The 16,684-nt window shown below is 45.1% G+C and overlaps 2 protein-coding genes across 3 annotated transcripts in view; one reads left to right on the forward strand and one right to left on the reverse strand.

Moving 5' to 3' along the window:
- Nucleotides 1-4,635: 4,635 nt before the first annotated feature.
- EBNA1BP2 (EBNA1 binding protein 2) lies at nucleotides 4,636-11,719 on the reverse strand. The gene is made up of 9 exons (XM_045859294.1): nucleotides 11,522-11,719; nucleotides 11,357-11,440; nucleotides 10,953-11,122; nucleotides 10,255-10,378; nucleotides 9,047-9,136; nucleotides 7,090-7,165; nucleotides 6,784-6,877; nucleotides 4,999-5,161; nucleotides 4,636-4,849 (listed from the first exon to the last, which is right to left on the reverse strand). The coding sequence occupies exons 1-9, from the start codon at nucleotides 11,585-11,587 to the stop codon at nucleotides 4,799-4,801; spliced, it is 918 nt and encodes a 305-aa protein (XP_045715250.1). The 5' UTR covers nucleotides 11,588-11,719; the 3' UTR covers nucleotides 4,636-4,798.
- A 461-nt stretch (nucleotides 11,720-12,180) lies between these two features.
- The window catches only part of CFAP57 (cilia and flagella associated protein 57), a 57,231-nt gene continuing 52,727 nt past the window's right edge, over nucleotides 12,181-16,684 (forward strand). For both annotated transcript variants that reach the window (XM_045859901.1, XM_045859902.1), the window contains exons 1-2: nucleotides 12,181-12,337; nucleotides 15,695-16,011. In XM_045859901.1, the coding sequence (XP_045715857.1) occupies nucleotides 12,181-12,337; nucleotides 15,695-16,011 (474 nt within the window). The remainder of the gene's footprint in view (nucleotides 12,338-15,694; nucleotides 16,012-16,684) is intronic.

Genomic DNA, 16,684 nt, shown 5'->3' on the forward strand with positions numbered 1-16,684 from the left:
CCCTTCCCCTCTCTTATTAAAAATAAATAAAATCTTTAAAAAAAATAACCAGGGAACTGCAGTCTGAGAACATGTGGAGGAGTTGGGAGATGGTGCAGCAGGGAGGGCGTGGTAGCTCCCCCCCCCCCCACCACTGCCCTGTGCATCTCTTCCACTTGGCTGCCGAGGCACGTCTGAGAGGGTGAAGCCATGTACTGCTGAGATCACTCCTGCTTTGGGAACCTGAAAGTGTCTAGTGAAAGCCTGCAAGCCTGAGTGGCCTCCCCCGGGAGACATTCTCATACAATAGATGATGGACTACACTAATTATTAATGACTGTGTGGGAGTCTAGAAATGTGCCAATAATCCTTTTGCTTTAAGGCAGTGCTTTTTCAACCCTCTTCATCTCACGGCGCACATCAACTAATTATATACTAAAATTCCATGGCACACCAAAAACCATTTTTTTGCCAACCAGACAAAAAAAATGATATAATTTTGATTCATTCACACTGGATGGCTATCATTGCGTTGACTGTTGTCATTTTTTTATTTGGCAACTTAAGGGAAGAAGAGTCACGGTCCCTAACTAAAAGTCAGGTATTGCATGTTTTAAAAAGTCTTGCAGCGCACTGGTAGAAAATCGCGGCTCTGAGGGATCAAAGACCAGGAGGTGGTGTATCGGACGAAGGGGTCTGCCTGAGTCAGGAGGCTGCCCCTCCTCCCTCGGTTCTCATCTTGCTCACAAGAGAATTCAGGCGGGAGACAAACCCATACCGTGGAAATGAGATAGCAAGTTTATTTATGAAATACTCCTCAGCACAAAGCTGCAAGCAGGCACCCGGCTAGTCTGAGCGCCCCATGTATAGCAGAAATAAAGTTGTTAGGAGGTTTGTTCTATACACTTGAGTACGTGGCTACAAATGGGCACTCAGCTAATCTGAGTACCTCACAAGGAAGCTGCAAGTTTGTCTATATACTTGAGCAAAAAGCTGCAAGCGGGCACCCAGCTAATCTGAGTGCCCCAGCCTTTGGGGTTCAGGGGTTATATACTTTACTCAGTTTCTAGGTTCCCCCTAGTCCTCCTCCCCTCTAGACCTTGGGATGAATACACAGTTCCAAAGGCTTCCTTCCCCAGCTAGTGGAGACAATTCAGACTTTCAAGGGCTCCCCTCCTCCTACACTATCATGGTTTTGCTTGGGATTCTCAGAACACCTGGCAATCTTATTGGACTAGGTTCAGGACTGCCGGGCCAACGTGTGAGACATGGCTCCCTTTTGCTTCCAGCCTCCTGTTGTTTTAAGTTGTTCATTAGATTGCATTGGCCAGAGGCCCTGCTTTATTTCCCCTCTGGCTGCTCATTCCTAGATGCTACTTAAAGATGTCACCTGAAGATACTTGCTCTCTCTCCAGTTCCTAGTCCTGAGCCCCTAAATCCCTGGCAATTCCTACACAGTAGTTTCTTGTTGTGAAGAGGTGACTCTTGGCAGCCACTGGATAGATCCCAAATGGGGGCTGCTCACAAGACCAAGCCTTGATTAGAACCTTGGAACTTTCAGCCCCACCACCACCTCTGGGGACAGAACAGCGGGAAAGACTGACTTTCTCATCAACGGCCATGACTTAATCAACCATGTCTACATGATGAAGCCTTCGCAAACCTCGCTAACTGCAGGGTCTGGAGAGCTTCCAGGCGGCGTGTCCAAAGAGGGCATGGAAGCTCCATGCACCACACCCCCTCGTTTAAAAACTCTGTCGAACTGTATCAAGATCACTTTGCATAGTCACAGCAGGAGGTCATTTTGTGGTGCTACACTACTGTGTAAACTGAAGACTACACATATATGCACCTTTTCGGATGACTTGATGTACAAAGTAACAGTGATGTTGGGAAGGAGGTGCAAGCAGGAGGTGGCGGCTGCTCTGAACAAGGGGGAGAGACCATGACCACTTTCGCAGCAGACAACGCTGTGATGACAAAGACCCTGGAAGCTAATCTGTAATTCACACTAGATCATGGACTCACCTCTCTCCGTATCAGCTAGTCCACTTTTCATGCCCTCTTCAAAATATATTCAGGACAATGAATTTTAAAACTTTTGTCAAACTAGTAAACATCTTATTGTGAAATGCGTTAGAAAATGAAAAACTAACACTATTATTTATTTAGTAGACCACAATTTAAGCCACAACATTGGGAATCAAGTGTTTCCTATTAAAAACAAAACAGAGCTTGCCTTTTTTCCTGTTATGCATGACACAGAGCAGGCACTGTTTCTGTGCCTCTGCAGATAATCTTGTTTTTAAATTTGAAATCATGTCTGCATTTAATCATTTCTACTTTCAATGTAACAAAATATCCCCAAGGACCCCTTCAGCTTGGGTGTTTTTGCCAGTGCCATTATTTCTGGGACGTCTTCATCCTCTCCACCACTTCCCTCCTTATGTGCATTAAGTTCTCTGGCTGCACATCTGCTCTCTAGAATGACAGCGGGTCACCACGCCCACCTTAGCTATGACTTCAGCTCCATTTGCGTGCTTTTCAAATTTTGCTTCTGGCCTTATCACTTTTCATTTCTTCACTGTGCTTTCATCTTTGTTCATTGATTCTCTCAATTACCTACTTCTGTAAAATCCCATGTAGGTTCACTGCTGGGTGACAGAGGCACAGAGACAACACAATTTCCCATGTTGTCGCTGTCTCTGCAGGGACCATCACCTAGACCTTGAAATCATTATGCATCTGTAATTCCTGTAGTGATTTGGGGACTGAAAGGCTAATAGAAAAGTTTCTACTTTCTGCAAGTACTCAGTTAACAATACTTTGACAATTGAAACTGGAACAGTGTTGAGAAACTGCTGTTACTTAATTGCACTTGATAACAAACCCATGCATACTGGAACTGAGCAAAGCAAGAACAGCCTGTCCTGGGTACTGGAAACTGCTAGGTTGCTTCCTTTCAATGCAAGAAATGGTATTTTAAAGAACAGGAAGAACAGGTCTGGCTGGTGTGGCTCAGTGAGCTGGGTGCCAGCCTGCAAATGGAGAGACTGCTGGTTCGATTCCCAGTCAGGGCACAAGCCTGGGTTGCAGGCCAGTTCCCAATTGGGGGTGTGCGAGGGGTAAGTGGTTGATGTATCTTTTGTACATTGAGGTTCACATTCCCTCTTTCTCTCTCCCTACCTCTCTAAAAATAAATAAAATCTTAAAAAAAAAAATAAAGAATGAACGCAAGGATGAACAGTGCCCGCACCGATTCACTTTGAGGGCTGGACTGTACATAGCAGACTGCTTACTTTTGTTCTTACCTTTATGAAATGCGGTTAACCTGTGTCCTCCTGCCTTAAAACTCGATATATTCCAAACATAATTCAAAGTTACTAATTCTTCTGAAAATATGACCTCTTGGCTCAGAATTTTACGTGAAACTAGTTTACAGAAACTAAATTCATTCTTTTTGTACCACAAACTCAACATGAAAAATGGAAACCCAAACGCACAGAAAGGGGTGTGGGGAATCCCGAGGCAACAGGATGAAGAGAACAAAAGAAACCTCTTTTAAAACCCAAAATGTAATTTATGTTGAGAGATATGACTGGAGATTGCATCCACAGAGTAGAAGTAAAAGGATGTGAGAAAGGATCAGTTAGAAAACAAAGAACTCTTGGGTATAAAGTGAAAAATGAACGCTAAAATATTCAATAAAGTGATTAGAAAAAAGAATGAAAGAAATCTTCCCACCAAGTAGAACTTAGTATGAATACAAACTCAGATCACCAGAAGAGGCTCAACATTTCCCTAACAAAAATTGCAGAATGAGAACAAAGAAAATAGGGGGAAGCTATCCAACCTAAAATTCACCAGAACTGAGGACCTCACTTTCTTCCCAACACCCTAATCAAAGAATGAAAAGAAGTGCACACCAGGGCACAGCCTCGTGGCACTCAGATGTCAGGGACGAGGAAAGCTTCCGGAGACCAGACGAGGGTTACAATGACACAGGTTTCTCGGTGGCAACACGGGAGGCCCCGAGACAGAGCAGCATGCCTCAGCACTCTCGGGGGGCATGCAGACCAGCCACATTAAAGGCAATTCAAGCAATACAGAGACAAGAAATTCACCCACCATGTTCCTTTTCCCAGGAAGATACCAGAAAACGGTATCAAGCAGAAGGAAGCATGGCTTAAGACACGGAAACAGGGGCTCCGGGAAACAGTGGATTCAACCTAGGTCTAGAAAAGGGACACAGTGACAGCAGTATGACAGACCTAAGTTACAGCAGGAAAACTAGTAAGATGGATAAAACAATGAAACATCCGAGAAAATATAATGACATGGAAGGAAAATCAGGCTCTCAGAAAAATGTAAGGTAACAGTCCAAGGAAAAATAAAAAACTGTGCCACAAAGGAAACATCATCATATTTCATCTAGCTCTCCAGTGATGGCTATTTAAAGGATATTAATGACATAAACTCTGATCATTGATTTATCTACAGTTGTGATATAACTATATGGGAGGATGAGGAAGAGGAATGGGGGGTGTTAAATCTTCATCTATCATAAAAGGAAGACAATTTGGACTCAATGTCTAAATTAATATCAATAAATAGAACTATTACTTAACATGTAAAAGTAACTTCTAAATCTTTCAGTCCTGAGTTTTCATTGAAGGGCTGCATTTTTTAATTTAATGAAAATATTTTTTTCAGCATTTTTTAATTCAGTGAAAATATTTTTTTACAAAAAGAAACCAACATAAGGGATCCAATTGTATTGTGAAATCCCAAGTCTTCATCCTTTTTTGGGAGATGCTGCTTAGCGTGTTCTGCTCTTCATTTTCTCTCTTGTCCTTTTTCCAGGTCTTTTCTACAGAAAAAGAAATGCCACATGTGGTCACACAGCAGTGTGGCCTTCTGCCCCGCAACCGGGATGCACAGGGAAGGAAAGGGAGTGGGGGGGTGTGGTGGGGAGAGGAGGAGGATGCAGCCTCGCAGCTGGTCCCCAAGCTCACTTACATTTGACCCTTTCTTTCCAGGCCTGGCGGGGCCCTTGCCATGAGCTTTCTTGGCCCGGAAGCTGGACACATCATCATAGCTTTCCCGAGTGTTCCACTTGGAGCCTTTCTTCTTACCGCCGAAACCAAACTTCTGGTTTTTATAGCGACGTTTGGCATTGGGACTGGGGAAAAGGTGGTTTCACAGGTCACCCTCGGCCCTGCAAATCCTGATCCATCTTACGGCCCACAATACCCTCAGTATTCTGTCTGTGAGTAGACAACACCGTTACCCAGAACCTCATCCTCAGCCCCACGTTCCTACCAAGCAAACTCCTCAGGCAAGCTCACCCATTCACAGGCTTACCCACCGGAGCAGGAAAACAAACGAAGCGAGGACCAGGAAAGGATCCACATACGTTTTGTGGCTCACCGAGTACCTTTGAAAAGCTTTCTATTTTCACTAAGTCTTGCTAAACCATCCTCAGTTGTTTCTATGCCTCTCAGGGATATAAACCCACAGTTAACATTCAAATGTAAAAAATCTTAACACTGGTCACCCCCTTCCTAGCCTGGTGTCACCTCCTGTACATACGCCCTGAAGAGGTTGGTGGCGCTTCCCATCCACCCAGACACCAGACTAAAGCCCAAGGTGAGCTAAAACCTGGGAGTCAGTCTCGATTCTTCCTTCTCTCACTCCCTGCACCCAGTGCAATGACCGAGTCCTGCTAACTGACCTCTTGAATATTCCTTCCATCTGTTTTCTCTTCTCCACCCCCACGACCACATCAGGTCATTATAAAGCTTATCCAGACTTTAATAGTCCCCTAATTAACTTCCTTGCCCCTCAAGCCTATCATTTGCACTGTAATTTAAAAAAAAAAAACATGAATGTGGCCTGCACATTAATTATTTTGAGTAAAGCCCACCGGAGTCTCCCTGCTGCCTACTGGATAAAACCCAAGCTTCTCCAGAGGCAAACAGACACCGTCTCTGCGACTCGGCGCAGGTCCTCCTCCGGCGGTGTCTCACCGCTCATGCCTCCCGCTGTTCTCCCAGGGACACCAAATGCTTGCTGTCCCCACACACGAACCTGCTGTTCTCGTCCCTAAGCTGTTGCTCATCTGTGTCCTCCCTTACTCCCCAAACCTGCGCCTCTCCTCTTCTCCGGGTTAATTCTTATTCATCCTTCAGACTAAGCTCAGGTGGGACCCTCCTCCAGGAAGCCACCCCCAGAACAGGTGAAGTATTTCTACGGCATGCCTCCACAAGACCCCCGACACGCCTCATCAGAGCAAGTACTACATCACACAGAAATGATCGCTACCCAAAGCCTGGTGGCCAGGAATGCCTAACGGTGAACAAAAAAGAATGATAATATCCAACATGATCCCTTTTGATATTTATAACACTATGAGGCACACACAATTTTCTCACATTCGTAGATGAGGAAGTCGACATTTCAAAAGATAACGTGACTTGCTCAAAGCTACCCTCGCATTGAGTGGCAGAGTCTGGATCTAAACCCGAGACTGTGCTCTTAGCCGTCGCACCGTGGGATGGGGGACCGCGTTTGCCTGAACATTCACGTGAAGGGGCCAAATCCTTAGTCCACCTCACTTTCACCGTCAAACACGGACAGGGCTGAAGGGCTGTCACACAGCCTGTAAGTCTTAGCCACAGGCAGCAGCGACGCTCTCTGAACCAACCCTGAGGCTGTTCCTTCGGGCAGCCCCTGCCTTACCGTGACCCGCTGCCCAGTACACACCGCAAAGCAAACCACACACTCAAACCACACACTCCCTACCCCTTCCGCATCGGCTGGCCTTTAGCGCCTTCCTTCGAGCCTCGTGCAACAGGTTTCTGGTCGCCGTCAAGGAAGTCCAGTTTATCCGAGAAGCCTGGGAGTGAAGCAGTATTTCAATTAGTGCCACCGCATTTTAAGAAATGCTTAAACTTCAAAAGATCATTGCTTACTGAATTGATTTTAAGAGTTTTATCTTGCTCCCCACACCCTTCCCAATAGTTCCAAATCAGTAAAGGCTCCAGGGCAGTGGTGACAGAATTAGCAGGGACCCCGCTCCCTGTATCTTTGGGACAGAAATATACCGACCTTTCTGATACTTCTTAATGGCATGTATCATGTGCGCTTTCTCCCGCTGCCTCTTCTGAAGAACCTCTGTTTGCACCTGGGACACGGACATAGGACTGTTACAGCCATTCCAAGCCACCACTGAACGGCCTATGTTCTCCCAATATCAAGGCTGTGGTAATGCCACCACTGCCACAGACATTTACTGTGTACCAAAACTACACTAAGGCTCTACGTGCATTCTCAGTCCAGCTTCCCAGAAATTCTTAACATCCCTGAACCTAAAGGACAGAAAGGTGAAGTAACTTGCCCCAGTCACGCAGCAGGGAAGTGCAGAGCTGAGATCCACGGGCAAGCAGTCTGCACCCCTCCCCCATTGCACAGCCCTGCCTGCAAAACTGTAGCAAACCACGTTTCAGTCCATACCTAGTCTTCCCATTAACTGGACCTGGGCCAACTAAATACCTAACCTATTATTACTAGTCATGAAAGTGCCAATGGAAAAAAGCCATGTCCCCAAAAATCAAAAAAGAAATGAAGACTTAAGGACAAAAGGAGATGCTTGAACCCTACGGCGGGTTCCTCAACCCCAGCACTGCTGACAGTCCGGACAGGGTGACTTTCCTTTCGGGGTGGGTGGCCTGTCCCGGACACTGTAGGTGGTTAGCAGCCTCCCTGTCCGCTACCCACAGGGTTCAGCGGCACGTGCCCCACCGAGATGTGCAACAAAAAATGTCTCCGACACGGCCAAATGATCCCCAGGAAGCAAAATCACCCCAGTCCAGAAGCAGTGCTCTAAGATTTCCTCAAATTAGAAAAAAGTGAGCTAACTGGCCTGACTGAATTTTTCTTTGCTTTTGATAATTTATGTTAAACCAATAGCCCCTGTTTTTGAGCTGATCTCAGCCACTGACCACCAGAACAATCCAGTAAATCCACGGCGGCCCGTTCCCAGAGGATGGGATGTTAATCTAATCTTACTCCACGAAGGGTCTATCAGTGCAATGATTCCAAATGAGGACAGCAGCTCACACCCCAGCTCACAGTGTTTATGTCCAAAATACGGACAAACTGTTAACAGCTGCGCTGAGCCTCCTCACACACATTTCTTCCTACAACCCCAACTTTAGTTCCTGTCACCCTCTTTCCTAAGGGATCATGAAATAAAGAAGAAAAACCAAAAAAACAGCCCATGGTATGCCTGCTGTGGTTTTGCATTAGAACTCAGACAGTCATAGTTCAAACTCACAGGTGATATTTTTCTCTGATTGAATGACAAGCAATATAATTCCTCCAGGACTTTAAATCACCGAGGCTAGCGATTCTCAAACCAGGGTACACAATGGAATCCTCTGAGAAGCTTTGAGGGGAAGGGAAGAAAACACACAGAGTCCCAGAGACACTAAAGCCTAGCAATCTGTTTTGAAAAATTTCCCCGGGCAATTCTGCTGTGAGTCAGGTTTGGAAACCACTGATCTGGACTCCGCAACTCTTCACTGCACAGAAGTGCAACCTGGAGCCCTGGCTGTGGTGGCTCACTGGGTTACGTGTCGGCCTGTGAACCAAAAGACTGCCGGTTCGATTCCCAGTTAGGCACTGGGTTGTGGGCCAGGTCCCCAGTTGGGGGCATGACAGAGGCAACTGATTGCTCCTACATCAGTGTTTCTCTCCCTCTCTTTCTTCTTCCCTTCCTCTCTCTCTCAAAAATAAATAAAATCTTAAAAAAACATTAAAAAATTGTTAAAGGTTTAAAAAAAGAGAAGTGGAAGCTGGAGAGGTAAAGAACTTGCCTACAGATTCCACACTACTCCTGGTGTCGAGGAAGGACTGCGCTCGAGAATACGAGTACACACCCCACTATGGGACAGCAAACACACGGTCAGACACAGCTGGGTCATGGAACCACATCAGACCTCAGAAACCTGGCTCGACAAACACACTGGGCCTCATCTGAGCCCCCCACCAGGCTCCTTCTCACCTTCTTTCCGTATTTCCTAAGTGCTCGAAGTTGCTTAGCCTTTTCTGATTTCTCCATGGCGGCCTGTTTAGCCTGCAGCTTCTGTCGAATCTAAAACACAAAATGTTGTCAGCTCAAATCATTTAAATCTGGTATGCCCACTGCTTTGGGTGCACTACAGCAGGAAACAGATATTCCTATTCTGCAAACTCTGGAGCTCAAAGGAACCTTTTAAATCATCTGTTGTTCCAAGACCCAGGTTTTACCCATGAGGGCAATGCAACCCAAAGACTGAGCACTTTGTCAAGACATATCAGCAGTGAAACTAGGAATTGAAAGCAGCCTTCCCACTCCTAGTGTGCCATTTGTTCCATTATACAAAACTGCTGCTTGCAGTTTTGCCAAGAGAAATGAATTTCTGCCCATCCCTACTGTCTGCAGACTGAGGTTAAACTTGCGCACAGCCCCAGTTCCCTTCCCCAACATACCAGATACATGCTAAAAACTCCCACGGATATCAGGCACCTAGCCTTTTCCATCAAATACACACATTTCAGTTAAAGGAAGAGCAGCTGTCAGTGTGAATGCACAGGACTAGCTTCCCTAAGTACCACCAAGATAAGAGCTCCCTACCATCCAGCTTGAGACCCAAGGGAGCTATTTCAATGCACCTGGGATGAGATTTTGGCAATTCTCTTCCTCCCAAAGTTAAATAAGGACCAAGTTCTACCTAACTCTAAATTATACTACATCTGAGCCATATATGGATCCCTCATTTTACAGACAACTGAAGCTCAGAGAAAGTGAATTGTCTGCAAGTTGTAGCACTGCCACCTGCCAACAGCTGGATGAGGTCTATGTTTTTTCTACACATCATGCCATGCTCATGCCAGCTAGGAAATGCAAAGGGTCATCTTTGCCTTGGGGACCACACTTCTTCCGCTGCTTTTCCTCCCTTTAATTGTTTAAATCAGGAAAAAGTCATCCTTATATTTACCTAATCAGTGGTCTCAAGTAAACAGAAATAATAATTGTCCTCTGAGAAACTGGTTCCCTATTATTAAGCTTAGTATTTTTTAAACATTATAGGTGATTAGCCTATATACTTAAATATAGGTATATTTAAATATACTTAAATACATTAGCTAAATATACTTAGAAGTACAAAGGCTCAGTTGTCTAGAAAAAAAAAAACAAGAACAAAAAACAAAACCTTCCCTTCTTCTTACCTTCTGCATCTGCTGATCTGACTTGGCCATTTCTGCGAAATAATCAGTGGGCCGCTTAGTAGGGACTTTGAGCTGATGGAGACGGGGTAATACTGCAAGCACGGCAGCCTGGGCCTGACGGTAGCTGAGGATATAGGACCAAGTGTGAAATAAGCTCCCCCAAGTGAGGGAGGCCTTACATTCCTTCTCCTGCCTCTCAGGAGTTATCTATCCAAGGTCAAAAAGACCCTCAACATCTGACCATCACCAGCAAGAACACACACACACAAACAAAAACTGTAATAAATAAAACCTCATTAACTTGGTATCTGGAAGAAATTTAACTGTGCACTCTTTTTAAAAGGGGGGGAGGCAGAAGTATTGCTGAAAATGAATTGGTTTAAGAGAATGACCATTCTAAAAGTAACTATCAACTTACAAACTAATGCCAATTACGAATTCTTACGTGGTCTGTAATCACTAAAAAAGTCCACATAAGAACCTTCTATAAGAAAATTTTTGTTCTAATAATTGTGCGCGGGCACACACACACACACACACACTAGCTCTTTTCATCAAGAGAAGCCTTCCTCCTTACTCCCAAGTTTCTTATATCTTCTGAAAAGTATAGGTTCATTATTCCACCCCTCCACCGCCACCCGCCCGCTGCGCCACAGTATCACAGGGACCCATGACTTCCCCCACATTTGAAAACATACAAGCTCATTTCCCGCTGGAAGTCATCTTCTGGATCCACAGCTTTCTGATCCTTGTTCTGAGGTGTTGACTGAGGTCCACCGATTTCTGGCACCGGACCGAGGGTGACATCAAGCCTTTCAACCCATTCCAGATCTCGCTTGAATTCTGTCAAACACTGCTTCAGGCCATTCTAGGAAATTCAGACACTGAGCTCCTAAGAAGGGAAGCCTTAAGAGTCTCTCCCAAGCCCAGGGTACTAGGCCAGCCGACAAAGTGCTAACCCCCGATACCGCAACAGGTAATGGACCCTCTCGACAACGCGCGCGTTGCGTCCTTTCTTGGACGAGAACTCGGCCACCCAAGCACAACTGTTCCATGTACTCATCTCACGTCCGAGTACCCCCGACCTGGCGCCCGAGCTCACCACGTCGTTCACCGCTTTTTTCGGAGCCTCGAGCACGGCATTGAGGCCTGGCTTCAGGAGCCCTCGGGAAAACGCATCCTGCAACTGCAGGGCAGGATCGGCTGTCAGTACCAGGGGAGTAAGACCGCCTCCCGCGCCCAACCCGCCAGCTCGGCTGACACTTACCTCCTTGTCAGTGACGAAAGAATCTTCAGAATCCGAGTCTGAGCCAGAGAGCAGGGCACTGTCCATGTTGCAGCGCACACATCCAACACTAACCAAGGAAGCAGAGTAGGCTGAGGCCCGCGCGGCTGGAAAAGGTCGCCTCTCACTGCTGCCGCCTGCTTCCAGCCCCTGACCCGAACCACGCAGCTCCACGTGGACCCGAACCACTCTAGCTCCACCAACCCACTACTGCTGCTGAATTTCTTGCTCGGACTTCCGCTTCCTGCCGTAGACCCACACTTCCGGTTTCCGTTGCTATAGGAACCGCTACGGCGTCTGAAAGTGCCCTAGCTGCTTGGGATCCGTACGAACACTCCCCCTGGATACACGTGTGGTTTGGTGACTCAAACAGGAGAAGTCAAAGGTGAGAGGGGATACCCTGGAGTCATTCGGAGGAGCAGGAAGCCGCGAGGGTAAAAAGGAAAGGGGAGAAGCAGGAGCCGAGCCTAGGGTGAGAGTGAGGGGCACTGGGAACGGGGGCGGGGGTGCGAGGGAAAAGAATCCGGGGGCGGAGTCAGGGGCGTGTCCTGGGTGGGGCGGAGTGGGGTGGAGAGGGGCGGAGCACTAAAGCTCACCTGCAGTGCTCAGGCTTCACCGAACCAACTCTTTGTCCAGAAACCATGTCGACCGTGGTTGCACTTTCGCAGCATGCTTTTGGTCTTCGATCCCACGTGAGCAACAATATCTGCTTCTTCGATGAACAGATCATTATATTTCCTTCAGGAAATTACTGTGTGAAGTACAATATAGATCAGAAGTGGCAAAAATTTATTCCAGGTAAAACCCTTTCCATACTGACACATTAACCTTTTGTGGCAAATATAATCTCATAATTCCAACACGATTATTGAAAGGGACGTGTTTCGGCCAACTTGAATAAACACATAGTTCTCTAAATGTAGAAGAAATGCATGGCTACTTGCATTACAGGTAAAAATATGCAGATGGTGTTTTATTGAGTCATACACTTAATACCTGCATGGTTTTGTGAACCAATGTGACCTTGATAAATTCGGTTTAAAGATAAATATTTTAAAAAGTATTTTTTCACAGTGATTTAATGAAAAAATTGCTTTAAAGAGCCTCTCTTCATACTTCCTCAATATCATTGTTTTCGTCATCACCAGGCCCACTTTGAGTTGTCTCACAGTTTTACACAGTACACTACCCTCATTCCAGCACCTTCTGCATGCATGTGTGATGAAGATACTGGAGATTCTATTCCAAGTCACAAATAATCATATGTGTAATGCTACATTTGTTTTTGTTCACCCTGGTCCTGTTGATGATATGCTTGATTTCCACAACTTAATCACATTCGCATTTTCCACTCTTAGTTGCAAGTAGTTTTAACATTCATGAGGTCTGTCCAGGAAGTATCCACCCATGTACTATGAAAAATAGAGACATTAATGTAAAAGATATAAGATACAAGAAACATTGTGCATAGGACAATGGCACTTCAGTCCCCTTCAGAGTAGGCACCTTGGGACCTTAACAATGACTGGACTTTTTCTGAATGAACCTCATACCTGTAAGCCCATTAAGTTTTGTTTTTGCTATTTATTAACTTTATATAAATGGAATCATAGTATATGTAATCTCTGACTTGCTTCTTTTGTTCAGTATCTTGCCTTTGAAATCATGCATCTTCATACACATTACATGCATCTTGAGTTTATTTTATTGCTACTTAGTGTTCCAAGCTATGAATCTAATGTCTCAAATGTGTCCGTCAATTCTGGTGTTAATGGACTTTTGGGACACAACATTTTTTTTGCTATCACAAACCATGCCAGTATAAAAGTTTTGCATTCATGTATGCTTGTCCACTTGTGCAGGAATCCTCCAAGGCACACAGCCAGAGCTAAAACTACTGAGTAATATGGTAGTACCTATCTATACCCCCACCGGGGGTGCTCAGGACTTGCCGTTTCCCAAAATCTCACCAACTTTTGTCCAGTTTCTTAATTTTTTACTAATCCGGTGATTGAGGAAGTATATATTACTGGTTTTAGTGTGCATTTCTTTATTACTCATGAGGATGAATATTTTTCACATGTTTATGGGCTGTTCCTATTTAGTCTTCATTGAAATGCCTTATTCATGTTATTTGCCCATTTTTCTGAGGGATTTGGGGGGTAATTTTCTTACTGACTTATGAGCACCCTTTCTATATTCTGTTTACCAATACTTTGTCAAATATATGTACTACACTAATTTCTCCCAGTTTGGAGCTTGTGTTTTCTCCCTCCTTAGGGTATTTTGATGGGTAGAAATTCTTAGTTTTAACGAAGTTCACCAACCTTTTCCTTTTTCTATCTTGTTTGGGAATTATTCCCTTACCCAAGATTATTAATATATTCTCCTATATTATCTCTATTATGCTTTATACTTTTGTCTTTCACCTTTGAGGCTCTGAGATAGGTGGGTGCTCAGTGTGTTCGGGGAATAGCAGGGAAGCCAGTGTGGCTGGAATGGAGTGAATGGAGGAGCAGGGAGTGAGAGGTAAGGCAAGGAAGTAATGGGAGCAGTACCACACAGGGCTTCGTAGGTCATAGGCTCTCACTTTGCATGAAATGAGAAGTCAGGGGAGGATCCTAAGCACAGAGAGCAACATGATCTGACTTCTGTTTCAACAGGTTCATTTTGGAAACTGTATAGATAATAGATTTAAGGAGGGGCCAGAGAGGACGCAGGAGACCAGCTGAGAAACTATTGCTATAATCCAGATGAGCAAAAACGGTGTCAAGGAGCAGGTTGTAGGTGATAGAGATGGTGAGAAGAGATCAAATCCTGGATACATTTTGAAAGTAGAGAGGACAGATTTTCTCAGAGGCCTGGTGTAGGGGGGAAGAGAAAAAGAAGCAGCAATGTGTTTGGCCTGATTAGCCAGAAGGATAGTGTTGCTGTTAACTGAGACAGAGGACCTACCCACAAAGCACAGAAGACACAGAGCTTAGGGCCCTTGATATATTCAAGGACCCAAGGAAATATTTTAATTTTAACTTATTTTAAAATCAGCCCTGGCTGATGTGGCTCAGGGAATTGAGTACCGACCTGTGAATCAAAGGGTTGCCAATTTGATTCCCAGTCAAGGCACCTGCCTGGGTTATGAGCCAGGTCCCCAGTACGGGGTGTGCGAAAGTCAACCACACATTGATGTTTCTCTTCCTGTCTTTCTCCCTCCCTTCCACTCTCTCTAAAAATAAGTAAATAAAATTAAAAAAAAAATAAAATCAGGAAAAAATAATATAATAATAATAAATGTATCATAATGAATGCAGCCTGGATATATTTTTTTATGCCAGTGCAATCACAAAATATACTTTTAAACATTCTTTAATGGAGGAAGGGTCTCCTGAAAGCAATAGCACCCAGAGCCCACGAAAATTGTAAGGTGACCTTGATTGCATTTCCTAAATAGAGTATCTACACTTTAACCTTTGCCTCGGGTATTGCTAGGTAGAGGATCATAGCTTTCATTCTCATGCTTACTTCATTGTTGTAAGATTACTGCTGTATTTCCAGGCATCACCTCTCTATTCCAGGGAAAAGAGGATAGAATGCATTTATCCCTGATTTTCAAGAAAGCAAAGGCTTTACCAGAAAGCTAGTCCAGCAAACTTCTACTTCTGTCTCATGGCCAGAATGTCACATAGATCAGCTAACTGAAGGGAGGCTGAGGAATCCAGTAGTTAGCGTCCCAGCCTTGAAAACAGAGGAAGAGTATTGAGTGCTGCCCACGCAGGGCATAAAGGCCTGTGTGATCTGACCCTATTCCATCCTTCTAGACCTATCTGTGGCCACCCCTGGCTCACATGCAATGCTGCAGCAGTATCCTACTTTCTCACACCCTCGCCTTTGCTCTTCCTGCCACCTGCCCCATTCCCCTCCCTGTCCCACTTTGTCCTCCTTCAGGAATTGGTTCCCCTCCCACCTTGGCCTCCGGGAGGTGCCCATTGTAGTCATTTTCATCATACCTCAGGCATAGTTGTACCAAGGAACTTCACGGGTTGGCAGTGACCTATTTCTGTACTTGTCCCCTGTTACATCAGCAGAACCTACCACCGTGACTCATTCAAGTTAAACCTTGGTGATCAACCCTCATTATTTCCTTTTACCTGTTTGCAGGCTCAGACAAGAGTCAAGCCATGTTGGCCTTGTCCATCAGCCCTAATCGGCGATACCTCGCTATGTCCGAGATAGTGCAAGAAAAACCTACCATCACCATTTATGAACTGTCATCCATCCCTTGCCGGAAGCGCAAAATCCTTAATAATTTTGACTTTCCAGTTCAAAAATTTACTTGCATGGCTTTTTCTCCAGACTCCAAATACCTATTGACTCAAACATCACCTCCGGAGTCCAACCTTGTCTATTGGCTGTGGGAAAAACAGAAAATAATGGCCATTATCAGAACTGACACTCAGAACAACCATGTCTATCAGGTACCTCCCAGCATAACCAGTATCATGCAAATTATAAAAATAAAAGAATACGAGCAGTCTTTTATTGAATGCTTTGTATTTAGCAGGAACAGCGCTAATTTCTTAATACACATTTTTAAACCCAGTCTCACGAAAACCATGTATGGTATGCATAATTATCCCCATTATACTGATGAGGGAATGGAGGCCCCAGGAGGTTGTTACTCACCTGAAATCCCAGAGGTAGTGAATAGCAGACCGGGAGCCCCTGGCCCCAGTGCCTGTCTTCTCTACTCTGGCCTAGGACTGCTTTCTGGTCACAGGTCAGACCCAGAGGTGAAATGATCAAACTTGCCCTCTCTTTCTGGTTCTGGCCCCTTTCCAGCAGCATTGCTAGGCAGTGGGAAGATTTCAGGGATGTAATATGAAGTGGTAGATCTTAAAAAGCTTTCAATGGAACTGCAAGTATCTGGGGAGCAGAGTTTTCTATTGTAGAGTGAAGGCAAAATGAAGACCACCTGTTAGTAAGCAGGTCCCTGCTGAGGCCACGGGTCCCAAGGAGTTTTATCTTGGTGCAGGCAACACAGTCCAGGATCTAGAACTCAGCTTTACAAGTTTTCAGGAACTCAGTTCTGTTCATGTTCAGAGATCCTGGCTAGTCAGTGTCCCAGGCGTAGACTCAGTTCTTCTCGCA

This window comes from Phyllostomus hastatus, unplaced genomic scaffold (genome assembly GCF_019186645.2).
Source record: "Phyllostomus hastatus isolate PE091 unplaced genomic scaffold, TTU_PhHast_1.1 phas_scaffold_182, whole genome shotgun sequence".
Taxonomy (NCBI): Eukaryota; Metazoa; Chordata; class Mammalia; order Chiroptera; family Phyllostomidae; genus Phyllostomus; species Phyllostomus hastatus.